General features: G+C 35.9%; 1 protein-coding gene across 1 annotated transcript in view; it reads left to right on the plus strand.

The window, feature by feature from the left end:
• Window positions 1-26858, plus strand: part of KDM5A (lysine demethylase 5A) — a 96467-nt gene that overhangs the window by 14103 nt on the left and 55506 nt on the right. The window contains exons 5-13 of the mRNA XM_041735559.1: window positions 1102-1236; window positions 7071-7176; window positions 8456-8547; window positions 9145-9303; window positions 10632-10751; window positions 11431-11589; window positions 19188-19369; window positions 21137-21299; window positions 23321-23440. Coding sequence (XP_041591493.1) covers window positions 1102-1236; window positions 7071-7176; window positions 8456-8547; window positions 9145-9303; window positions 10632-10751; window positions 11431-11589; window positions 19188-19369; window positions 21137-21299; window positions 23321-23440 — 1236 coding nt within the window. The remainder of the gene's footprint in view (window positions 1-1101; window positions 1237-7070; window positions 7177-8455; window positions 8548-9144; window positions 9304-10631; window positions 10752-11430; window positions 11590-19187; window positions 19370-21136; window positions 21300-23320; window positions 23441-26858) is intronic.

Consider the following 26858-nt stretch of genomic DNA (forward strand, 5'->3'; position numbering starts at 1 on the left):
TCCCACCAGTAATGTAGAGGTTTCCAGTTTCTTCACGTCTTTGCCAACACTTGATATTGTCAGTTTTTTTTGCTTATAGCCATGCTAGTGGGTGTGTAGTGGTATCTCATTGTGGTCTTAATTTTCATTTCCCTGATGACCAATGGTGTTGTGCATCTTTTCATGTGCGTATTAGTCATTTGTATATCTTCCTTGATGAAGTGTCTGTTCTGATCTTTTTTTTATTGGATTGCTTGTCATCTTAAGAGTTTGCTATATAATCAGGATTTTATCTAAGTATATGATTTTACAAATACCTTCTGCTAGTCTGGTTTATCTTTTCATTTTTATAATGGTGTGTATTTGAAGAGTAGTTTATTGATTTCCTTCCCCTGCTTCTATGGATTGTGCTTTTGTGGTCATATTTAAGAAATCTTTTCTTAATCCAAGGCCCCAAAGATCCTTTTTTTTGTTTTGTTTTCATCTAGAAGTATTTTAGTTTTTGCTTTTATATTTAGGTCTGAGATCCATTTTGAGAGTTTTTTTGTATGGGTATAAAGTCTAAGTTCATTTTTGGTGGGGGAGGGGAAATGCATATGAATATTCAGTTGTACCAGTATCATATGTTTAAAAGACTACTACCCTTTTCCTGTTGATTTACCTTGGCATCATTGTTGAAAATCAGTTGAGTATAAATGTGGGTTTATTTCTGGTCTCTTTTTTGTTGTTGTTCTTTTTTTTTTTTTTTTTTTTTTTGTTGTTGTTGTTCTTTGATCAGTATATACCCTAACACCAATACTAATCTTGAGTATTGTAGCTTGATAGTAAGTTTTGATATCCAGTACTGTTAGTCTTCCAACTTGGTTCTTCTCTTTTCAGAATTTCCAAAGAATTTGCATTTCCACTTAAATTTTAGGATTGACTTCTCAATTTCTACAACAAAAGCCTGCTAGAATTTTGATAGGGATTGTTTTACATCTATAGATCAATTTGGTGTATAGGGTTGTCATCTGGTTTCATGTAGTTTTGGGGATTTATTGGAAATTTGCTATTTTTCCCCTGATTCTCAAATCTGATTTCTTACCAGTGAACCTGCTCTCTTTCTGTGCTCTGATTCTTTAGGGTGTACAGATGCCTAATTTAGATCTTAAGGAAAAAGTAGAGCCTGAAGTTCTTGGCACTGATGTTCAAACTTCCCCAGAGCCTGGCACAAGAATGAACATTCTGCCGAAGAGAACAAGACGTGTCAAGTCTCAGGTATCAACTTATGTGGATCGTTTTTAACAGGAGTTTTTTTTTTTTTTTTTTTTAAAGATTTATTTATTTATTTATTCGTGATAGAGAGAGAGGCAGAGACACAGGAGGAGGGAGAAGCAGGCTCCATGCCGGGAGCCCGACGCGGGACTCGGTCCCGGGACTCCAGGATCGCGCCCTGGGCCAAAGGCAGGCGCCAAACCGCTGAGCCACCCAGGGATCCCCTTTAACAGGAGTTTTAAGTTCATTGACTGTGCAGAACAGTTATGTGATTATTAGAGACATTCACATACTATTGTTCTTTAGAACTTGAAGAGACCTCTCTTTCATTTACCTTTAAGGTGAACCGGGAAGAAATTGCAAATTCAGTCTGATTTGATTTGGAAAACTTTTTGTTAATTTTGACCAGTTTTTGATGGGGAAGACAAACCAGTGGGTGACTCTGGGAACTTGTAGGGCCCGTGTTACAGACATGCTGCTGAACTATAGTATATTTTATTTTTGTGGTTAGTAGAAATGAGAGTAGTAGGAAAGTGTGGTTTTATTTTTTACTTATTCCTTTAAAAGCTAGAGTATAAGTTTTAGTGTCTGAACTGCTCCGCTGTTAACTTCTATAGTGTTCTTGTAGCTTAAAATAATTTCATCAGAAGAAAAATGCCCTAATTTCTTCTTCTCTGCGCTTGTTCTCCTTTCCCCATTCTCATTTGTGGTTCTCAAAATGTGTATTTAAAGTTGTTGTAAAGACAGGTCGGTAGGTTGGGACAGTTAAGATGCTACTCTCCTTGCTCTGAATTTATGCTCCTTAAATAATCTCCTGAATGATAATTTAGCTTCTTAGGAACTTTGATAACAAAGGTAGGTGTCTTGGATGGCAAATATGAATTTAATGGGAATTCATTGGAAAGTGAATTATAAACTTATGTTCATTTGTTAGTAAATTACTGGTATATAATAAAAATCATTTAGTGGTTTATAATCAAATTAGTGTTTTACTGCATTATATTAATTCTATCTTACATTTATCATAAGAATTTTTAATTATAAACCATTATAAATTAGTAACTCTAGTTTAGTCATTAAGTAATTTGTGTTACTGTGGTCGATCTCAAAAATTTTGATCATCTTTGGGTATACAGTGATGATTCTATTTCAAGACCTAAAACAGTTGAAAACTAGTCTCTGACCTGGGGACTCAGTTTTGAAGAGTTGCCCCAGGTGGCCCTGCTCCTCTAATTAGTTGACAGCTTGTGATGAAATTTCTTTTGATGTTCCTTCTGAAACCTTCTGCTACTCATTGCCTGTATGTATTATAAGAAAAGGACAACATCGAATGTTTTTACCCATTGTAATAATTGCCACCGTAGTCAGATTGGTTGATATCAGGTAGAAACTAGAACCATTTGTAGGATTTTCAGTGAAGAATTTGTTCAGTGCACGATTTATCCTTAATTACTATATTGCCAAGTCGGCCTCATTCCTTGTCTTCAATTTCAGAAAGAAAAGAGACTTTCTGGTAGAAATCCTTTAACTTTTTGCCCCATATCCAGAATTATTGATATTCATTCTTAATTTCTCCTAATCTCTGTGGGCAAAGGGTACCTTTGTCTCTAAGAATAAACGTCCTACATCTGTCCTTTCTGGGTTCTTTTGGGATTTTAATCTATCAGTTGTGAAATCTTTTTCTCCTGCCTCCTCTGTCTGCTGGATCTCCTCCTACCCCCAATTTAATCATGTTGAAAGTCTCATCTTAAAAACTCTCTTCCTAGATGATGCCTTACTGCTTGCCTCTTTTCATGAAGTTCCTGGAAAAAGAGTTTATGTTGTCTCAATTTCTTCAGTATCTAGCTTCCTTACTCTGTAATCTGACGTTGAACTAGATCATTTTATTGAAACACCACCCAAGTTACCACTGAGTTAATTGTCAAAAGCTGAGGACCTTTTTTTATTTCTTAGCCTTCATCATTTCTGGTCATGTATACATATGATATGGTTGTTGATTACTCTCCTTGAAATTCAGTAAGCTTGATTTTTCTTTCTTTTTTTTTTTTTAAGATTTTATTTATTTATTCATGATAGACATAGAGAGAGGCAGAGACACAGGAGAAGCAGGCTCCACGCCAGGAGCCGGACGCAGGACTCGATCTTGAGACCCCAGGGTCGTGCCCCGGGCTAAAGGCAGGCGCCAAACCGCTGAGCCACCCAGGGATCCCCCAAGCTTGATTTTTCTTTGGCTTCTGTATTGCCTCTTTCCTGGTTATCCTCTTCACTCTTTGACCTCTCCTCAGTCATCTTTGTTCTCTTTTCTAATTGTCTTTTACATGGTATTTTTAGTCGTTTCCTCTCTTTACTCTCTCTAGCTATTTCATCTACCCTGTGATTTTAGTTAACTACCTGTACACTCAAGATTCCTAAATATGTCTCATAGATGCCCATGTTTCTTTTCTGTTTACCAGGCATGTGTGTGTGTGCATGTAGTATATGTATACATGTGTATGCATATTGGTGGCCATTGGTGGCCACAGCAGGTATGCTGAATTCAGTATATCTCAAACATTATCATCTTCTCTAAATCTGTTTTTCTTTTGTTATTTTCTAGCTTAGTGTCCATGACAAGCACAGCTATCCAATAGTCTCTTAAACAAGAAACAGAAGTTATGAAAGTTATCCTGCTCCCTTTTATTATCTCTATCATATCACATCACTTGCTTTACTCTGCTGTGATTGTTTTCTTCTTTTTTTTAAGATTTTATTTTAGAGAGAGAGTGCATGGAAGTGGCATGGGGAAGGGAAGAGGGAGAGGGAATCTCAAGCAGCAGAGTCTGATGCAGGTGTCGATCTCACAACCCTGAGATTATGACCTGACTGAAGTCAAGAGTTGGACACTTAACCTACTGAGCCACCCAGGCACCCTGCTATGATTGTTTTTTCATCTCTGACCTCACTAATTAGCTTTTTGACAGCTGGGATCAGTTTGTCTGTATGAAGGGTTATACATTGGAATGAAGCCCTTAATGCCAGTATGTTTCATTATTGGTAACACTAAGTTTGAGCCAGATTTTTCCAATATACTTATTCTCTTTTTAATAAAAGTAATCAGAGTAAACTATAAGACAGTGTGAATAACCTGTCTTTCAGTTATGTTTTACCCAGCGGTTTTCACATTCATTGCTGATCCTTACCTGAATTAGTTGTTATGTTGGTGGTTACAAACCAAGTGATTTTCTAGCTCTGTCATTTTCTACATTTGTTAGCATTTTTCTTTCTTTCTTTCTTTCTTTCTTTCTTTCTTTCTTTCTTTCTTTCTTTCTTTCTTTCCTTTCTTTTTTTAAGATTTTATTTATTTATTCATGAGAGACACACACAGAGGCAGAGACACACAGGCAGAGGGAGAAGCAGGCTCCATGCAGGGAGCCCAGAGTGAGACTCAATCCTGGGATCACACCCTGAGCCGAAGGGCGTCCCAGCATTTTTCTTAAAAGGAGAACTATTCTCCCACGCTTTCTTTTTTTAAAGATTTTTATTATTTATTTATTCATGAGAGACAGAGAGAGAGAGAGAGACAGAGACCCAGGCAGAGGGAGAAGCAGGCTCCATGCAGGAAGCCTGACAGGGGACTTGATCCTGGGTCTCCAGGATCATGCCCTGGGCCAAAGGCAGGCGCTAAACCGCTGAGCCACCCAGGGATCCCCTACCATCTCTTACTCCTTTTCGATAATCTTGGTGTTCCTAATATGGCTAATGGGAACTCTTTCAAGCTGAGCACTTACTTAGCACAAAAAGGCTCACTGTCTTCTTGCCTTGCTTTAGAGCTGGCATCAGCCATTTCTGGTTCATTTTAGTGTGAAGTAATATTTAGAAACCAAGATCTGAGCACAAGGTGTGCTTGTTTCTGATGGGATACCATTGCTTTTGTAGGCCCTTTTAGTGGTTAGGTCTGCGAAATAAAATTTAAAACATTATGAGTTTATATTTTCAGAACTGGACTGATAATTCCAGTTCTAATCTAGCATCTCATAGTTCTTGTCGTTCATGTTGTAGTCTTTTCCTAGCTTTTTGAGTTAGAAACTTAATTCATTTATTTCTGTTCTTTCTGTCCTGATACTTTTAAGACTATAACATTTCCCGTGATCACTGCTTTATCTTATTCCTGAGATTCTGACTTACAAAATTTTTTGTTATCATTTTTAATAGGAAGTTAAAGATTTCTAACAAGTCTTTATTTTTTACTTATTTTTTTAAAGATTTATTTATTTGACAGAGAGACAGAGAGTAGTATGCATGTGCAAGCACAAGCAGGGGGCAGTGGCAGAGGGAGAGGGAGAAGCAAGCTCCACAATGAGTGGGGAGCCTGCCAGGGGCTTGATCTCAGAACTCTGGAATCATGACCTGAGCTAAAGGCAACTGGTTAGCCACCTGAGCCACCCAGATGCCCTGATTTTTTTTATTTTGTTATTTCTGGTTTTTATTCCATTAAGATCAGATAATGTTGTTTTATTATTTCTATTTTTTGGAACTTTTTTTTTTTTTTTTTTTTTTTATTTTTTGGAACTTTATTGCCCGGCTGACAAGGTTGCTGTAAGATTGATAAATTGATTAAAATACTTTTATATAATACAAAGTATCTACTCAGTGTATGTGAGGTTTTCTTATTTGCTATGCACTGTGATGAAGAATGTATAGTGTCATGTTTATCATTGGATTAACTGTAGAGGTTAATTAGAATAATGAAATCAGTCTACTAAAGTTTAAGTATATACCTAAAAATGCCATTTTGGTTGTTTGGTTCTTCTTTTTTTAATTTTTTAATTTATTTTTTGATTTTTTTAGTTTGTTTGGTTCTTATATAGCCATAGGTTTATAAAGCTTATATTTTATCTTGGTTTCTTTTTATTCTTATTGAGTATATTTTTAATAAGTTTTGGTTATTTACTTAGTGTACATTCAGAGTGTATGATCCATCTGAATTCACGATGTAACACTTGCATCTATCAGGATGGTCCCATCTTTAAGTACTAGAGTGCCAAATGATATCAGCTTTAACATTAACAACACAATTTTCATGTAAGGACACATTTTCCATGTAAGATTTCCAGAAATAGGTAGTTCTAGGATTGATTCGGCAACTGCACATTGCCATGAAGGGCCCAGGAGCTTTCTTTCTTTCTGCCTTGCTTTCTTCAGTGTGTGGATAATGTATCTCTTCCTAATTGCAGTGTGGCTGCTACACAGTCTAGCACCAGGTTTTTACCAGGCTGAATCTCCTAACAGTAGGAAAGAAAGTTGAAGCAAAAGGCTTATTACTTTTTGAGAAGCTTTCTCTTTTATTAGAAGGTTGAAAATCCTTCCCAGAGGCCTTTAGTAGATGTTCTCCATGTCTCATTGGCTAAACCAGGATAACATTTCTACCCCTAGCTAGGTCATCCCCAGCAAAAAGAAGTGGCATGCTTGGCTTAGGATAATCATTATTTGTCTCATGAGATGGGCATATTGCCTTCTGATCAAAGTGGGTGTTCATTAGCAAGTTAGAAGTGAGGATTTCTATTACCAATATTATACTGATTATTACCAGTGGTATTTGTCTCTGGACAGAACCTAATTGACAACTGTGCTTTTAATAAAGATTTTCTTCTGTGGAAAGGAAGCTGGGTGTTGCATAGTGCTTGGATGACTGTTCAACTATTGTAATGAGACAGTGAGTGGATTTAGAGAGAAGAAATCAAATAATTTTTTCTTCATTTTGAAGAGGATCTTGAAACTTTTCTCGGGTAAGAAAATAAATACATGCATCAGAATGATTAGATAATGTGAGTCTTGTTTATTTATTTATTTATTTTTAGTCAGAATCTGGAGAAGTGAACAGGAACACGGAACTGAAGAAACTTCGAATTTTTGGGGCTGGGCCTAAGGTCGTGGGCCTAGCAATGGGAGCAAAAGATAAAGAAGGTAAAATCTGTTATTCAGTCATGAAAAGAAATAAGGTACAGCCAAATGGTTCTGATAAGATTCAAATAATATTTGAATTGCAGTCGGCCTTGGGATTTTCTTATGAGTGTAAACTTGCAATGTGGTTCCTAGGCAGATTACCTTTTATGGTAGATAATCTTAAATTTAAGGTTTGGGGAAGCATATTATTGAATTTTTGAATTATTGAATTTTTATAATATTTGGAAGAGAGAAATTTTCCTTTTCCATGTCTAACATGTGACACAGAAATTTATAGTTTTCTAAAGGCTAGTTTATGAGAGGATGGTGAAATGAACCATCCTCACTTGGTGATCCAAAGCTTAAACTATTTATTTATTTATTTATTTATTTATTTATTTATTAATTCATTCATTCATTCATTTATTTATTTATTTTCAAAGCTTAAACTTTTAAATTCACAGACAGGATTCTCCAACATTTAATACCAAAATGTACTGTGGAGAGCTTCTGACTTAAATTCTAATTCTGGTTTTGTTATTTTTCCATAATTGCTTAGGTATATTATGCCACTTCTAAATAAACTGCTTGAAGAAAGCCTTGTACTTTCAGTTTAATATGTTTGAAACTTTTCATGAGTAAAATTGCAAATGCAAAGATGAAGTTCCACGATTCTCTCTACATATGTGTCAGTTTTAAAACTTAGTTTAACAATGATTGTGTTGGATTTGTTTTTAATATATATGAATTTAATGAAATGCTGTAATCACAAGTTGTATTAATTATTACTCATTTTGTGATAAGAGAAATTAAGTCACAGTTCAGATTGTGGATGAGAACTCTGGAGGGTCAGATGATAGTGTCCCATCACTCTAAAAACATTCAGTGTGATAGGACCTACTAAATACATTATATTTCTTATCACCCTTTTAAGAATTAAGTGCTTTAATTATCTTTTTCATACTTGTACTTACTGCATTGGCTGGCAGTGATCTTAAAACTAGTCTCAAATTTGTCACTTATAAGTACTACATCCAAGCAGTATAGAATTAGTAGTGAAGCTCTCTGGAGCGTGATTGCCTGGATTAGATACCCAAATCTGCCACTGACTGGCTGTGTGATTTTGGGCAAGTTACCTAACTTCTCTCTATATTAGATTCTTTATCTTCAATGGGGATAATAGCATATCTACCTCATAGTGTTTTGAGATTTAATTTAAATTATTTTAAATAGTGTCTGGTCCATAGTAGGCTCTCAACATTAGTTTTTACTATTATTATATAACTATTTTTATTTCAAGATGAGGTCTCCCGAAGACGAAAAGTTACCAACAGGTCAGACGCATTTAACATGCAAATGAGACAACGGAAAGGAACTCTCTCTGTTAACTTTGTAAGTGTTCTGAGATGTGTCAGGAGGGAAAGGATTTTTTTTTTTAGTTTTGCACTTTTTATCTTGCTATATATTGGTATGCCGTTTAGTTCATTTGGTTAGAAGACTAGATGGTAAATCTAAAATTGCAGCTCTTGTTTATGTAATGTGAACCTTGCTCTGTTTACATTGATTCTTCCCCTAAGTCATACTCACATAATACCTTGTGAGTGAGAGAATGAATATGAATCTGTAAATTCTTGAGCTGTATTGTAGACCATGTTCAGTATTCATGCTCTTCCAAAGAGTGTTGTGTATAGGAAGGATGACATGGTAAATTTTATTTATATAAGTTGACTTTCAAGTAACCTGGATTTGTGGTCTTTATTCTGATAACTTGATACACTTTTATTAACTTGCCTGTAGAAGCATTGAGGAAATTGAGGAAGTTTTATGAAAAGGAGTTTAAATTCATTTAAAAAATATTCAGGATTTAAGTTATGTGTACTCTTCAGCATCCATTATTTTGTTTGCTTCAATTAAGGAGTTCCTGGTAAAAATTTAAGTTACTTATTATAGAAAATAGACTTTTATTTTATTTTGTTTGTTTTCTAACAGGTTGATCTCTATGTTTGTATGTTTTGTGGTCGGGGAAATAATGAAGATAAATTGCTTTTGTGCGATGGATGTGATGACAGCTATCATACATTTTGTTTAATTCCCCCACTACCTGATGTGCCCAAAGGAGATTGGAGATGTCCTAAGTGTGTTGCTGAGGTACAAGCCTAACTTTTACAAATCTTGTCTTTAATTAGCAGCAATGATGCACACTTACACACACAGATTACTCTGTGTATGTAATTACTCTGTGTGTGTGTATAAGATTACTCATTCTCAAAAGCCCTCACTTTGTTCTTCAGTGTTTAAAATCTCTAGGATTTCTTTAAGAGCAATATTGAATGAAAATATAATTGTATTGTGGCAGCTTACCTTTCAAAAATTTGTTTTCTGACTGTTGGTTAGATAATTCTGTTAATTGTTGTAGATGAATGATAATTTTGTTCAGAACATTCTTATTCCTGGAAAATAATAAAAATGAAGAGGACTGTAGGTTTTTTTTTTTTAATTATAAAAATGTAAAAATCAGACATGAAAGTCTGGAACTTAGGATTTATGCATCCGGTTTTCACATTACCAGGTAAACTAATGATATCTGTTCGCTTATTTAAATTTTTAGTTAATTATACTGAATTTAAAAAAAATTATTTATTTTTAAATATTTTATTTATTTATTCATGAGAGACACTGAGAGAGAGAGGCAGACACACAGGCAGAGGGAGAAGCAGGCTCCTCTCAGGGAGCCCGATAAGGGACTTGGATCACACCCTGAGCCAAAGGCTCAAGCCTTTGTGCTCAAGCACTGAGCCACCCAGGCATCCCAATTATACTGAATTATTCTTACTGAAAGATTAGTGTCCTGAAATATCTAATCTGTTTACTTTTTTTAACAAAATATTGTGATAGAATGTGGAAGGGAAGGAGTTGGCTGGACTGTGTCTAGGTGTATTCAAAGGTTTCAGTTATTATTCTCAAGGTTAGATGATTCAGAAGCAGTTCTACTCTGCTAGTTTGTGTTAAGATACTGGTCAGGGTGATTGATGGTGTGAAACATCCATTCCTATAATTAAATATTCTTGGAATACATTGGTGTCTCTCTATCCATTATCTTTCCTTCATCCATGAACATTTATTTTGTCCTTAGCTACATCCACTGAGAAACTCAGAATCGTAGGCATCCCTGGGCTTGATTGCATGTTGGTAGCTCTGCAGGTGTTTGTCTTGGTGTCAGAGCTTAAATGCCAGTCTTAGGTTCTGAAGCTGTCTTGTTACCACCCTCCTACTGGAAGGCTCTGAAAATGCAGCTGAGGTTCTAGCACATTATTTCCTGATTGTACATTGCAAGTGATTAACACTTGTTTTGCTGTGTAAGGTTGATTGGATTTGCTTCACTTAGAGAAATGGTCAAAGAAGGTAATGCCTGTGAGCCTTAATATTTTGTTCAGTTCATTTTCAGTGAGTTAATCTTGGGTATTTCTTGTTCTTAGGAATGTAATAAACCTCGAGAGGCCTTTGGATTTGAACAAGCTGTACGAGAGTATACACTTCAGAGCTTTGGAGAGATGGCAGATAATTTTAAGTCTGATTATTTCAATATGCCAGTTCATGTGAGTATCTGTGTTTTAGGTCCATTTGGGGAGGTATGAAGATTTATTTGAGTCTAAAGCTTTTGGTTCGCTTTCATCATTTTTTGGGAAACAGCATGAAAAAGATGATAGAATATTAAATCTAAAGGTAAGGGGCCTGGCATCTGTTTCTTTCACTCGCTAATGTGGCAGTGTACTCGTTTTTGAAAAATCTTCTTTGATCTTTGAATTGTTTATTAGGCTTCTGTGAGTAATCTTTTATAGAAAAGCATGAAGTATGTGACAGTTGCTTTCTGTTTAGTTATTTGTAATATGAAGTTTGCTTCTTTTCCTAGAGGATCTTGGGCTTTTTTAAAATCCTTATCCAAAAAGTTTACCAAAGCTATTAAAATTCAGCCTTGATTTTTGCATTTTCTTTTTCCTCCTTGATGTCCTGGGTCATCTTTATAGTTCTTAACTGGGAATTAGCTTACAGAAAAAGGCAGTGAAAGTTTATTATGTTTTTTCTGACCATCTCATTTGTCTTTAGCTTTTCCCTATCCTCGGTGAAAAAACCTAGGACCCTGGTCTTTTCAGTTCTGGAAAATAAGATTTTTTTCACTTTATCATGAGTTTATGTTCACTTTACCTGCATATTATGTTTTAGAAGGTTATGGTTATAGTGAGTTAGTAATCTGTAATCTTTGTTTTCCCTGTGTAGATGGTTCCTACAGAACTGGTAGAAAAGGAATTCTGGCGGCTGGTGAGCAGCATTGAAGAAGATGTTATTGTAGAGTATGGAGCTGATATCTCCTCAAAAGACTTTGGAAGTGGATTTCCCGTAAAGGATGGTCGGAGAAAGATGCTGCCAGAAGAAGAGGTGCAGAGCAGATAGTAGTAATTCACACTTACCCCAAGTTGATTTACCTTTTGCACAGTAGAAGCTACCTTTCTCTATAATCTTGAGGGTTTATATTCATTTAATATATTAAATATGTAGGATTTGGACGTTATAAATGATCTGCTGTTTTAAAAACAATACAAGGTACCTTTAAGAATTTAACTTTGCATTATAAAACCAATTTAATTAGTTTAAAACTTTGACTCCAGATAAAAGAATTTTACCTAGCTCTTTCTGTTTGAGAATCTAGAAGATGATTTAAGAATTTAAAAAAATTACATTTCATTGATAGGTCTCAAATTAAGTTTCCTTCAATATCTGAGCAGGTAGGTTTTCAGGTATGTTTAAACATGAAATCCTGTAACTTTGGGGATGACCCCTGTATACAGAGCTGACTTAAGATAATCATTCATAAAAAAAAAAAAAATAATCATTCATTTCTTTTTCTCATTATTTTGATCCTTTTCACTTTTTCTTTCCCTCTATAATTGGCAGTGATTCAGAGTTTTATTTCCTATTAAAAGAGTTACACATGGTTAAAAAAAAAAGAAAAAAAAGGCGGCTACATAGTGTTATAGGATGTACAGCTAAAAATATAGCCACTCCAATTCTCTTAAGGTTACTGTTTGTAAGGTATATCTTTTCCCATTCTTTTTACTATGAAGCTCTTTTTTTTAAAAATTAATTAATTAATTAATTTATTCATGAGAGACACAGAGAGATAGAGAGAGGCAGAGACACAGGCAGAGGGAGAAGCAGGCTCCATGCAGGGAGCCCGATGTGGGACTCAATCCCCGGGACTCCAGGATCACGCCCTGGGTTGAAGACGGCACTGAACTGCGGAGCCACCCAGGGATCCCCTATGAAGCTCTTTGTATCTTAGAATCTAAAGTGTGTCTTTTATAGGCAATATATAATTGCTTTATTAAAATCTAGTCTGAGGGATGCCTTTTGATTAGAGTATTTAGTCCATTTATGTAATATAATTATTGTTATGATTGATCTATGTCTGTCATTTTGTGATCTTACATGTCTTGTGTGTTTTGTTCCTCTCTTTTTTGTAGCCTTTTTTTGGGTGTTAAACAGATATTTTTCATAATACCATCTTACTTTCTCCAGATTTTTTTGTTTGGCTGTATACTTTTTAGTATTTAATGGTTCTAAGAATTATAATATGCATCTTTTTAAAAATGGTTTTATTGACAATGTACAGCCTACTTCATGTTGATTCTGGTGAATATAGCAATTTTGAAAGTGTCTCTTCATTTTCTACTGTCTTTTTGTGTATTGTTATACATTATATCTACATGTTGTATACATACAGCAGCACAGCAAAATAATTATTACTTTAAGCCACCTTTTAAAAAAATTAAAAGAAAAAAGTCATGTATGCTTACACATTTACTTACAAATTTTCATTTTTGATGTTCTTCTTTAATTCTTGGGGGATCCATGTTACCTTTTGGGTTCATTTTCTTTCAGCCTGGAGGACTGCTTTTGTTTGTAGTGTGGGTCTGCTAAGCAATGAATTCTTTCAGTCCTTGCCTATCTGGGAAAGGTTTTTATTCAGGCTTCTTTTAGTCTTTCAGCAGTAAATGCTTCTCAATTTTTGTTTTCCTTTAGTTGATTTCTACTGCCTTGAAATGGTGGTTTTGGTAATTTTGTCCAGATTTATCTTTGTTTCCTGTGGATGGGAATTGCCCAACATCTTCATATTACCACTGCTGGAAATTCTTTGCAATTAAAAGTCTCCCTCTTACCCAGACCTTCAGTGTGACAGAGGAAGACCCTATTTTATCTTCTTGTGCATCCTTCTAGATATGTCTATATAAGAATTTATATATTACACATCCAAAATTACATATTTCCTTTTATTGACTTGTTTTTTATTTAAGACTTATTTATTTTAGAGAGTGCATGGTGTAGGGAGGAGGAACAGAGGGAGAGGGAGAGAATCTCAGACACCCCACCAAGCATGGAGCCTAAAGGGGGCTCAACCTCACAACCTTGACATCATGACTGAGCTGAAATCAAGCGTCACTTAACTGAACCACCCAAGCTCTGTCCCTTTTACATACTCCTTTTTTTTAAAAAAATATTTATTTATTCATGAGAGACAGAGAGAGAGAGGCAGAGACACAGGCAGAGGGAGAAGCAGGCGCCCCTTAGGGACCCCAGTGTGGGACTCGATCCCTGATCTCCAGAGTCATGTCCTGAGCTGAAAGCAGAGCTTAACTGCTGAGCCATCCTGGTGTCCCTTACATACTCCTTTTTGAACAGAAATGGAGTCTACCACTTACATTGTCTGTACCTGATTTGCCTTTTGTTTTTTGTTTTTGAGTCCCTTCAGGCCCTATCCAGTCCATCCTAATTTCTTATAGAATTACCTACCCAGTTTATTCATGGTACCGTCTCATTGTGTATTATGCCAACCTATATCTGAGCAGTTAATATGTGTTGAGTGAAGTTTTCATTTTGTTTTTATGATCAAAAGGTGTATATTTTGACTTTTTTTTTAAATTATTTTAGCCTTGTTAATTGATTTTTTTTCCTCCGTGAAGGTAGAGTATAGGTTACAATAATCAGGTTAGGATAATATAGATTAGAGAATACACGTTGGGTTTTACCAAGGGATAAAAAGAATGATTACAATAGATGGAGAACAATAAATTATATATGGGTGGTTTGTATAAATATAAAGAGATGCATCAATCTGAGTTTCTTTATACCCTCCTGTTGCCAAATGGTAAGCAATTATTAAATTACTGAAAAGAGTAATATAATAATAAATTATAATATATAATAATATATATTGAATAATATAATAAATTACTTCATTATATATAGCTCTTGCCTTTTTCTGAATTTTGCTTGTTTTGAATTTTTTAAGTTGTTTTTAAATGTATATTTATATCTTCTAATCTTAGAGACGATCATAGAATTTTTGATTATTTTGACTGTTAAACCTAATGATTAGTAATATACATATTAATCCTTTTCCATGTTTGAGTTTTGAATGGATATTCATTTATCTATTTCTACTTTTTTTTTTTTTTTTAAGATTTTATTTGTTTATTAGAGACACAGGCAGAGGGAGAAGCAGGCTCCATGCAGGGAGCCTGATGTGGGACTCGAATCTGGGTCTCAAGGATCACACCCTGGGCTGAAGGCGGCACTAAACCGCTGAGCCACCGGGGCTGCCCTCTATTTCTACTTTTGCTGTATTCACCTTATGTAAGAATGTGGAGAAATGCTGGGCTTTAACCAAGTGTAGTAAGCAGAGACAGGTGGTACAACTTTTTTTTGTAGACTGGGTCTACAAAAGACTGGTACAAAGACTGGGTCATTGATTTACCATTTATTTTCTAAGCAGTAATGTTTTTCTCAGGATCCTGATTTTGTGTTGAAAGATGGAATGAGAGAACCTATTTATTATAAAAGGATTTTAAGGACTCATTAGACTGTGTGTATAAAACGTTTGGACTTTTTAGGGGCATATGGGTGGCTCATTCAGTTGAGCAGCTAGCTGACTCTTGGTTTCAGCTCAGGTCATGATCTCCAGGTAGTGAGATTGAGTCCTGAGTTGGGCTCTGTGCTCAGCGAGGCATGTGCTTCAGAATTTTCTCTCTCTGCCCGTCCCCCCAAGCGTGTTTTCTCTCTCTCTCTCTCTCTCTCAAATCTAAAAAAAAAAAACAAAAACAATTGGAGTTCTTAGATTTAATATTAGTTTATTACTCTCTGAAAGTTACTATATTAGAATAGCATATAACTACTAGTTTTTCACCAGGAGTTATATATTTACGTTGAACTTCTGTATGAGTTACTCTTGATAGATATCTGCTAGCATATTTCTTTGGTATCATAGTTTACTAGGAAAGTACTTCTGAAGCTAATACATCAGTCTTATAAAAAAAAATCTGTCTTGGGGATCCCTGGGTGGCTCAGCGGTTTCGCGCCTGCGTTTGGCTCAGGGTACGATCCTGGAGTCCCGGGATCGAGTCCCAAGTTGGGTTCCTGTCATGGAGCCTGCTTCTCCCTCTGCCTGTGTCTCTGCCTCTCTCTCTCTCTCTCTCTCTCTGTCTATCATAAATAAATAAAAAGAAATCTTTAAAAAAAAATCTGTCTTATAAATATAGTGTGCTCTACCAACAAGGCTTCTGAGGAATAAAAATAGGCATAGAACTTGAAGCCTTGGAAACATTTTTTTCTTCTTGTTGTTGCTCCCATAATAAATCCTTGACTAAATCCTTTAATTCATTTTTCATTTTCTGTAGGATTGCCCTCTTTTTCATACTCACTGCTACCATCCTTGTCTAGGTCCTATCACATCATGTTGGGATGCTTGTCATAGTCTTACTTAATGACTACTTGTGTTGGGAGTCCCTAAGACCATCTCCAGGTTCCATGATTTTTTGGGGAGGACTCATGGCTATGATTTATTATAGTGAAATAATGCAAAGAAAAATCAACAAAGGGAAAGATGTATGGTCCAAGTCCAGAGATAACCAGGTAGAACCTTCCAAGGGTCCTCTCCCAGTGGAGTTACACAGGATATCCTAATATCAAATTGACAACATGTATGAAGTGTTGCCTACTAGGGAAGCTCATGAGAGGCTTAGTGCTCAAGGTTTTTATTAGAGGCTGATGACATAGGCACTCTCTGCTTAACACATACTAAAATCCCAGACTCCTGGTGGGAATGCAAGTGTACATAAACCACGTTATACAGTCTAGGCATCATGAATCACTGTATTAGTGTAGGGAACTGTTTATCATATACATTTGCAGATACCAGCTGATAGAATGTTTGAAGGCTTTTTAAGAATAGCAGTCTTAAGCCTGTTAATGTTAACCATTTTCTGCTTACTGCTTCTCTCTTTGCTTTTATTTAAAATTTTAGGGTTGGAAGGTCTTTGGGAATTTATTATGCAATTCTATTTTTGTTTATGTTTGAAATTTTTCTTAATCAAAGGTTTAAAAATCCTAAAGATACTATGTTTATATTGTTTCATTTTTCAAATTCTGTTTTATTTCCCTTGCGAATACAGGATAAAATCCAAGCTTCTTAGTTTGAATCTTAAGATTAAAGGTCTAAGATTCTTCTTTTCTAATCTTATTTCCTATATTTCTGAGTGTGACTATTCCACTCTTCCTCTTCACCAGCCAGAACAGTATATTTTCTCTCTGTCATTTACTACCAAAGCTTATCTGTTTTTCCAAACTGTACTCAGGTTCTTCTTTTTCTATGAAGTTTTCTTAATGATGCAAACCTATGCTGATTACTGTTGTTCTCTGAAGAACTAAGAAATTACTCTTTTTTTTTTTTTAATTTTTATTTATTTATGATAGTCACACACAGAGAGAGGCAGAGACACAGGCAGAGGGAGAAGCAGGCTCCATGCACCGGGAGCCCGATGTGGGATTCGATCCCGGGTCTCCAGGATTGCGCCCTGGGCCAAAGGCAGGCGCCAAACCGCTGTGCCACCCAGGGATCCCAAGAAATTACTCTTATCTGTATGTGGAGTTTAATATATACAGTCTTGTCTTGAAACTTTTGTATGTAGGCCTTGTTTCTTCAACTAGATTCATTATGTTTTCAGACAACTGACCAACCAACTAAAATATATGTTGAGTAGTATTTCTTGAAAGCCTTTTGGTTGTGTCTGACTTCAGATCAGGTCACGATTTTAGGGTCCTAGGATCGAGCCCTGGATCAGGTTCTGTGCATTCAGTGGGGTGTCTGCTTTTCCCTTTGCCCCTTCTGCTTGTGTGCTCACTCGCTTTCTCTCAAATAAATAGATAAAATCTTTAAAAAAAAATAAAACAACTGAAAATCTTTTTAAAAAAGCCTTTTGAGGTATGGATCATATGTCTTTACTAATTCTTTTTTTTTTTTCTAAGATTTTATTTTTATTTTTTTTTAATTTATTCATAGAGACAGAGAGAGAGAGGCAGAGACACAGGCAGAGGGAGAAGCAGGCTCCATGCAGGGAGCCTGACGTGGGACTTGATCCCGGGTCTCCAGGATCACACCCCAGGCTGCAGGCGGTGCTAAACTGCTGCACCACAGGGGCTGCCCATGTCTTTTTTAATTCTTAATGGAATTCCTACTTAAGCCTGTGCTGGACTTTCTTATTCTATCCTTTGTGACTCTTAACTATTCATAGAGTTTTCATTCTTTTGTGCTACGTTATGGATACTAGATACCCTCAAATCTGAGTTCTCGTTGACACATTCTCTCTTCAGCTTGGTCATTGGCTGTTAAACCTCTTACTTTGCAGGTTTTATTTTTTCATCTCTGTATTATGCAAAGTTTTATTTTTTTAAAAAATAATTTTATTTATTTATTCATGAAGGACACAGAGGAGAGAGACAGAGGCAGAGATATAGGCAGAGGAAGAAGCAGGCTCTATGCAGGAAGCCTGATGTGGGACTTGATCCCGGGTCTCCAGGATCATGCCCTGGGCTGAAGGCAGGTGTTAAAGCACTGAGCCACCCAGGGATTCCCTAAGCAAGGTTTTAAATGTATAAAAGTACACATAATGATGAACTTTCCTCCTTCCCTTAGTACCTGGCTTCAGTATTTAACAACTTTCTAAAGAAGGCAGTTGGATTCTCTTATCTGTTTCTGCATTCACTCTGTTGTCAGTCTGTTCTGATGTCATATTATCATGTATCCTCTGGAAAACTCACACTATGTTCCTGCGAGAACAAGAGCGAAAAAAGCAAATAATATCTTTCAATTATTATGAAAAAGTTTGACTTTGCAGATTCCCTGAAATAGTCTTAGGTTCCCTTAGATCCCACATTGAGAACTGCTCTCCACAAGGATGATAAGCACTTGAGGGCTTTACTTATATGGTTTCAGGGATAGGTTTTTGAAACTTGGTGTCCAGTCTTTATAACCAGTCAGAAACCTCAATGAAAACTCAGAGAAGAGCTTTCCTTTTTGATTTTGGCTTCCCTTCCTTTCTTTGTTTCTGGAAACTTGAAATTCTTTTTTCTTTTGAATTCATCTTGGAAACAAATGTTTTTGTTATTGTTAGAATTTAATATTTCTGGATGTGTTTGTAGTGGGGGTGATAATGGTTGACTTTCTGCATCATCTAAGTCTTTGGTGTTGGTGTAAATGGAGGATTATGTGTCTTATTTTTTGGTTTCATAGTATCTGACACCATTCTATAAATATAGTGGCAAACATTTTGAGAAGTTAGGCTACTGAGGGTAAAATGAAATATAATCTTGAAATGAGTCTCACATTATTTTACTAATGAGCCAGGGAGGAGTGGTTTAAAAAATTGCTCATATGCTTCAGAATAAACCAGAGGTATCTGAAATAGTTACTTCAGGGAAAGGGAAATCTAAATACCACCTAGACAGGAGATAGGATTAAATAGATATAAAAGTTACATGTTGCAGGGAACAAAGAGCACAGATTCTGTGGACTAGATTATTGTAAATATTATATATAATTTTTACCTTTTTTTTTTTTTTTTTAGATTCCCTTGACATTTGTGTTGGATATTTGTCATTTCTGATCTTGTATTTATTTACATCTTTTTTTTTTTTCTTTATAGGAATATGCACTTTCTGGTTGGAATTTGAATAATATGCCTGTCCTAGAGCAGTCTGTTCTTGCACATATTAATGTAGACATCTCTGGTATGAAGGTGCCATGGCTCTATGTAGGAATGTGTTTCTCTTCTTTCTGCTGGCACATTGAAGATCACTGGAGTTATTCTATCAACTACTTACACTGGTACGTATGATCTTTGTTATATGCTAAGTAACCTTTTTATTTTTTTTTTTTTTTGTTTTTTTTTTTTTGTTTTTTTTTTTTGTTTTTTTTTTTCTAAGTAACCTTTTTAAAGGTGTAATAATGCTAGGTATATATTAGTAAGTACTGAATTTAAAAGTATTTTCTACCCAAAATAGGATAATATATTGAGAAATGTAGAGGTCCTAAATATATATACATCTCAGATACCCTTCCCTTTAAAGTATGTGCATGCAGCAGAGCCTGGAGTTTTAAACCAAATGATACTTATTTGGAAATCATTAAATGATTTTTTTTTTTAAATAACATTTTCCCTAAAAATGCCTGTTATATGTGTGTTCATTAAACTCTTTGGGTGAATTCGTGTCTCCCCACACACTTGCCCAGTTCCTTGTCCATTATTATAATGTCAATTAAATGATATTTTTCTCCATTTGGAAGATACTACTCAAATCACACTGCATAGTACTGGAAAACTAAAGTGATTTTGTTTCTCTGCTTTGTCACCGTGCTATGTAATATAACTCTTAGCTACATATGGCTATTTAAATTAGTTAAGATAAAGTAAAGTGTGTGTGTTTTTTTTTTTAAGATTTTATTTATTCATGAGAGACACATAGAGGCAGAGACATAGGTAGAGGGAGAAGCAGGCTCCCTGCAGAAAGCCCGATGTGGGACTCGATCCCCGGACCCGGGGATCATGCCAAGCCACTGCCTTAGGCAGATGCTAACCACTGAGCCACCCAGGTGTCCCAAGATTAAATAAAATTAAAAATGTACTTTGTAAGTCATAGGAAACATTCAAGTGCTGTATGGTCACAGGTGACTAGGGCCCCTGTATATTGTCCAGTACAGATCTAGAACATTCTCATTATTGCAGTATAAGTTCTGTTGGAGATAGCACTGAATTGTATTAGGATTAGGAGATTCAGCTTTTTATAAATAGCATGACTCACTAAATCCATTTCCTAGGAGTACAACTTAGTATTATAAATGAACTCTAGTCCACTAAAGTCTAGTGCATTAATGATGGCAAGTTTTTGGTCTTTAAAATTTGTAAATGAGACTGGGGTGCCTGGGTGGTTCAGTGGTTGAGCGTCTGCCTTCAGCTCAGGCTGTGATCCTGGAGTCCTGGGATCAAGTCCCACATCGGGTGCTCTGCATGGAGTCTGGTTCTCCCTCTGTGTCTCTGCCTCTCTCCCTGTGTCTCTCATGAATAAATACATAAAATCTAAAAAAAAAAAAAAGATTTGTAAATAGAACTCTTTTCAATATTTCAACAATTTCTAGCCTTGCTTTAGTTTGTTGGATAGTAAAATTCAACTTAATGAAGTTATGTGAAGGTCTTCTACAGAGTGTTGACTTCAACTTTGATCATTGTGGGGATAATTGGAATGTCTAGTGGACTTGGGAATCAGGGTAGTATGTCAGTATTTTTTGGAACAATGTTTATTTTTTGCATAGTGTCTTTCCTATTTGAAGATACTATTTATTGATTCACCTTAAAGAGTTTATGTGCTTTGAATTACTTTTCTAATAGTAGTGATAAGTATATATCTACCTATTTATATACCTTTGCCTTACCTCCTATTATGAACAGATTTAAGAGTTAGTTTGCCAGAATTCAGGGTGTATAATCTGTGACCATGGAACAAGACAATATTAATCATAGTTTAGTGGTTTTGAATGAGAGATCCTGGCCTCATTAATACCATGCTCACCTAGCTAAACAGTTATTTCTTTTGCTAGGGGGGAGCCAAAGACATGGTATGGTGTGCCATCTCATGCTGCAGAACAGCTGGAGGAGGTGATGAGGGAGCTGGCTCCTGAGTTATTTGAATCCCAGCCTGATCTCCTGCATCAGTTAGTCACCATCATGAACCCTAATATACTGATGGAGCATGGTGTGCCTGTGAGTCTTTTTGTGTCTCTACTTCTGATATTTTAACTTGAAAGTTATGTTAGCTTTTCATTAGACAGAAGCACAACATACCTTGTTTTGTAACTGGAAGCAAAAGAACATGTCGTATAGCCAAATTAAAATTTATATTTCTTTAGTTAAGAAAGAGGTGTTTTAAAGTATTAATCATACTTTATATGTGGCTGTCTAATAAAATAGCCTTCTGTTTTCAATAAACCATTATATCCTGGTTTCGACAGAAATCTTGTATTCTTTACTGTTTTTGTTTTAGCTAAAGTATATTTTAAGTAATACTTATCTTTGAAGATCATATTTCATATAAAGATTTCACAGCTTTTTAAATATGCAATAATGAAATATACTATAAAAACCTTTACTTTTTTCAAAAAATATTTTATTTATTCATGAAAGACACAGAGAGAGAGAGAAGCAGAGACACAGTCAGAGAAGCAAGCTCTATGCAGGGAGCCCGATGTGGGACTTGATTGCAGGATTCCAGGATCACACCCTGGGCCGAACCACTGAGCCACCCAGGTGTCCCCTTTTTTATTTTTTTTTTTAAAGATTTAATTTATTTTAGAGAGAGAGAGAGAGAAGGTGAAGGGGGGGCAGAAGGAGAGAGAGAATCTCAAGCAGACTTCCCACTGAACATGGAGCTTGACAAGGGGCTTGATCCCACTGAGATCATGACCAAAGCCGAAACCAAGAGTTGAATGCTTAACTGAGCTGCGCTGGAGCCCTACCTTTTTTACTTTTCAAATTAGTTATGACAATGATCATTAAATTTAAGCCACTACTACTAAAGTTTATAAATTTAGTACATTTGGTGTATACGGTCAAATATTCATCACAACCTTAACAAGAAAGTAGTTTGAGTAAAAGTACTGTTAATTTGTCTTTATGTTTTTAGAAGATTTTCAGATTATTTATTCAGTTATTTATTTTTTAGAGGGGAGGGGAAGGGCAGAGAGAGAGAATCTTAGGCTACATGCCCAACGTGGAGCCTGACGTAGGGCTGGATCACATGACCCTGAGATCATGACCTGAGCCAAAATCAGGAGTCGGACACTTAACTACTTGAGCTACCCAGATGCCTAGTGTCAGATTGTCTTTAAAGATATTATTTAGGGATCCCTGGGTGGCGCAGCGGTTTGGCTCCTGCCTTTGGCCCAGGGCGCGATCCTGGAGACCCGGGATTGAATCCCACGTCGGGCTCTCGGTGCATGGAGCCTGCTTCTCCCTCTGCTTGTGTCTCTGCCTCTCTCTCTCTCTCTCTGTGTGACTATCATAAAAAAAAAAAAAAGATATTATTTATTAGAGAGTGGGCGGGTGTACAAGTGGGGTGGGGGGTGGTGAGGACAAAGTGAGAAGCAGACTCCCCATTGAGCAGAGACGTCGATGCGGGACTTAATGGGATCATGACCTGAGCCAAAAGTGGGGTGAATTTATACTAGCATCTGGGACTTTTCTAAAGACATATAGTTTTGGAGTGGCTGGGTGGCATGCATAAACACTCTAAATAAATAAAGACACAAAATATTACCATAAAAATAAGTGGGATTCAGGAAAACTGATTTTGGGGATATCTCCATAAAATGTGATCTAATTAATTAGTTAATTTCCAAAAAAAAATAATTATCCAAGAATAGGAGGAAATTCCATCTTTTTGTTATTGACAACAGGAGGATAAAAGGAATAAAAGAAAAATTCTCTTAATTGTAAAAATTGTATTAAGTTTCAGAAACTAGTAGCCCAGTGAGAGTAATGTTTTATCTTTGAGAATTTGTCTGCTACTTCTTGTTATGGATTATTATAATTTGTTATCAGTGACTATTTTAAGAAGGTAGAGTTTGGGCTGCTTCTTGAACCCTGGTACTGTTTTCTGAAATGTGTAGGTGAATGCTTTACTGTTTTAATTTTAGAGAATGCGTCTGAAAGTGACTGATAAAAATCTCTTCCTCTTTTTTGTTGTTTTATTTTGTTTTGTATCCCTGTTCCCACTTTGCGTTTAGGTGTACAGGACCAATCAGTGTGCTGGCGAGTTTGTTGTGACGTTTCCTCGTGCCTATCATTCTGGATTTAACCAGGGCTACAACTTTGCTGAAGCTGTGAACTTCTGTACTGCTGACTGGGTCTGTTCTATAGCAAGTAGCTGTTGTACGTCTACTAACACCCCTGGAAAATGCAACTTAGTTGCCTTATTTGTTTAGCTGGGGAGGGGAGGATTCATGAATATTTCAGTAGAGAGTGAAGTGACTGTTGTAATTTAGAAAGTTCAGTTTGAGTTTCCATTACAGTTTTTATTTGGAAGATTTTATAGTTCTTTACTTCCCATCCATTCATTATTTTCCCCATTCTGTTTGAATTTTAAGTGAGCAGTTGATAGGTTTTTGTTTTGTTTTGTTTTTGTTTTTTTTTTAAACAAACTCTATACTTTTTTTAAATTTTTTTTTTAATTTTTATTTATTTATGATAGTCACAGAGAGAGAGAGAGAGAGAGAGGCAGAGACACAGACAGAGGGAGAAGCAGGCTCCATGCACCGGGAGCCTGATGTGGGATTCGATCCCGGGTCTCCAGGATCGCGCCCTAGGCCAAAGGCAGGCGCCAAACAGCTGCGCCACCCAGGGATCCCAGTTGATAGGTTTTGAATCTTTCTTTTCTCAGAGACAGTGGTTCCTCTAGTCTTTGCTTCCTCTTAGCAACTTGAGATTTTTTTTTTTTTTTAAGATTTTATTTATCATGAGAAACACACACAGAGAGAGAGAGAGAGAGAGAGAGGCAGAGACACAAGCAGAGGGAGAAGCAGGTTCCATGCAGGGAGCCCGATGTGGGACTCAATCCCAGGTCTACAGGATCATGCCCCGGGCTGAAGGTGGCGCTAAACCGCTGAGCCACCTGGGCTGCCCGCAACTTGAGAATTTTATAATGAAACTAGATTTTTTTTCCTGACCAGATCTTTTTAAGAATTAATTTTACCCATATTTTCAAATATCTCAGATTATTATTTTAAAAAGTTAAAAGTTTTTTTAAAGATTTTTATTTTAAAGTTTTTATTTCTTTAATACTTTCCTTCCTATAAACAGGTTATTTTTCTCTTCCTACAATTTTGTGGCTTTTCAATTTCTTTTTAAAAACTTGTTTTAAAGATAACTATAATACTGAGATCTCTATATTTTTGTTTAAATGATAATGCCAATGCTATTTTGCTTTTTTGTATGAGGTGGTTATCAAAAATTAATTAGTTGTGATTATGTCATATTGGTTGGGAAAAGACTGCAAATTTATGATTCACTCTTTGACTTTATTTTTCCTTTAGTAATTTTTTTTTTTTTTATCTCCTCTCAACATTTGGGGAGTTGTTTTGTTTTGTTTTGTTTTGTTTTGTTTTTAAGAGAGAGAGTATGCAGAGGGAGAGAGAGAATCTTACTTAGCAGGCTCTGCCCTGAGTGCAGAGCCTGATTCGGGGCTCCATCTCATGACCCTGATGTTAGGACCTTGAGATCGCAACCTGAGCAAAATCAAGAATCAGACACACAACTGACTGAGCTTCCCAGGTGCCCCAAGGAGAAATATTTTTTAGTAATTGGGTCTTATGTTTTCTGTAGGTACATAAATTTATTAAATTTCATGATTTTTGTTTCCTTGGTTAACGAATGATATGATGAGTAATCTGATCTAGTAATTTAACACTTATTATTAGGCTTAGGAAGTAACAGAAGCAAGACTGAGCTTAGGACTTTCCCTTGGGTTTGAGCTCTGATTTTTAAAATTCAACTAACATTTATTAAAATGTTTATGATTTACTTGCTTCTTGGCTTGATGTAGGTAGGAAATAGAGATAATTCAGAAATGGATTAGAGATGGTTTCTGCCTTTAATGTGTTTACTGTTATTGATGTGTGGCTGTAGGCAGCTCTTTTAATTTCACTGGGCCTAAGTTTTTTACCTGGTAAATAAGTAAAGATACTTTAGAGATTCTCTTAATAACCTCAGACAAGTTAGATGATATATGTAGGAATCTTTGAAACTCTTTAGAAGAACAGTGTGGTAGAAATGAGTTATTGCAGCCTTAGATTGGAATAAAATGATATTACTAGGTTTTATAGGTCATAGTGGGCAATCAGTTCTATTTTATGTGGCTTCTTTAGATTATAATAGTTAAGATCTGCATATCTTCTTGCCATTATTAATAAGCCATATGAGAAATGTTTAACAAGTAGATATTTATGAATTAGGAAATGAAAGAGTTGTATATTGTTAATAAACAAGATAATTGCTAATCATAAGTATAATTATTTGTTTGGGAAAGATTGTTCCTTTAAAAGAATATGCAGGGGCACCTGGGTAGCTCAGTCAGTTAAGCATCTGACTCTCAATCTCAGCTCAGGTCTTGATCTCATGGTCATGAGGTCAAGCCCAGCATTGGGCTCCCCACTGGGTTTGGAGCCTACTTAAAAAAAAAAGAGCATGGAAACACTGCTTGATTCAGAGATAGTCTTATATTCTCAAAATGTGATTCTTGTGATTATCTTCTGCCTTTCTCAAAATGGAGGTGAATTCTAAAAATTTCTTAAAGATCCGTTTTCTTATTTTTTCTTTCATATTGTAGTTTTCTTTTCTTTTCTTTTTTTTCATATCGTAGTTTTCAAATATAAACTAAAACTCTGATTTAAACCACCCAGTTCGGGATCCCTGGGTGACACAGCAGTTTGGCGCCTGCCTTTGGCCCAGGGCGCGATCCTGGAGACCCGGGATCGAATCCCACGTCGGGCTCTCGGTGCATGGAGCCTGCTTCTCCCTCTGCCTGTGTCTCTGCCTCTCTCTCTCTCTCTGTATGACTATCATAAATAAATTAAAAAAATTAAAAAAAAATAAACCACCCAGTTCTTTCACTGGACATGAGGATATAAGTTGGGGAAAAGTGGAGAGAAACATTGAGGTGGGAGGGGGAGGAGGAGCAATGGAGGGAGTGTGTGTGTGTGTATATACAGGCACACCTTGTTTTGTTGCACTTTATTGTGCTCTACATATATTGCATCTTTTTTTTTTTTTTTTTACAGTTGAGGGCTTGTGGCAACCGTGTGTCAAGACAGCAGATCTGTTAGCACCATTTTATTTATAAAATGGCACCACCATAGCATTTATTCACTTCATGTTTCTGTGTCACATTTTGGCAATTCTGGCAATATTTCAAACCTTTTTGTTATTATTTGTTGTGGTGATCTGTGATTAGTAATTATAATTTGCTGAAAGCTCTGGTGATGGTTAGCATTTTTTAGCAAGAAAGTATTTTTGAATTAAGGTGTGTACATTTTTTTTTAGACATAATGCTATTGCATACAAAATAGACTACAATATAGTGTTGTTTTATATGCACTGGGAAACTAGAACATTCATTTGACTCACTTTATTGTAATAATTTATGGTGGTCTGGATCTGAACCCATAGGATCTTCAAGGTATGCCTATATAGTATAATGAGTGTCATGATTTGGTTAAAGAAATTTTTAGAATTTATCTTAATGAGCGTGTCTAATGATTTATGAAAAGT

This window comes from Vulpes lagopus, chromosome 21, assembly GCF_018345385.1.
Source record: "Vulpes lagopus strain Blue_001 chromosome 21, ASM1834538v1, whole genome shotgun sequence".
Classification (NCBI taxonomy): domain Eukaryota; kingdom Metazoa; phylum Chordata; class Mammalia; order Carnivora; family Canidae; genus Vulpes; species Vulpes lagopus.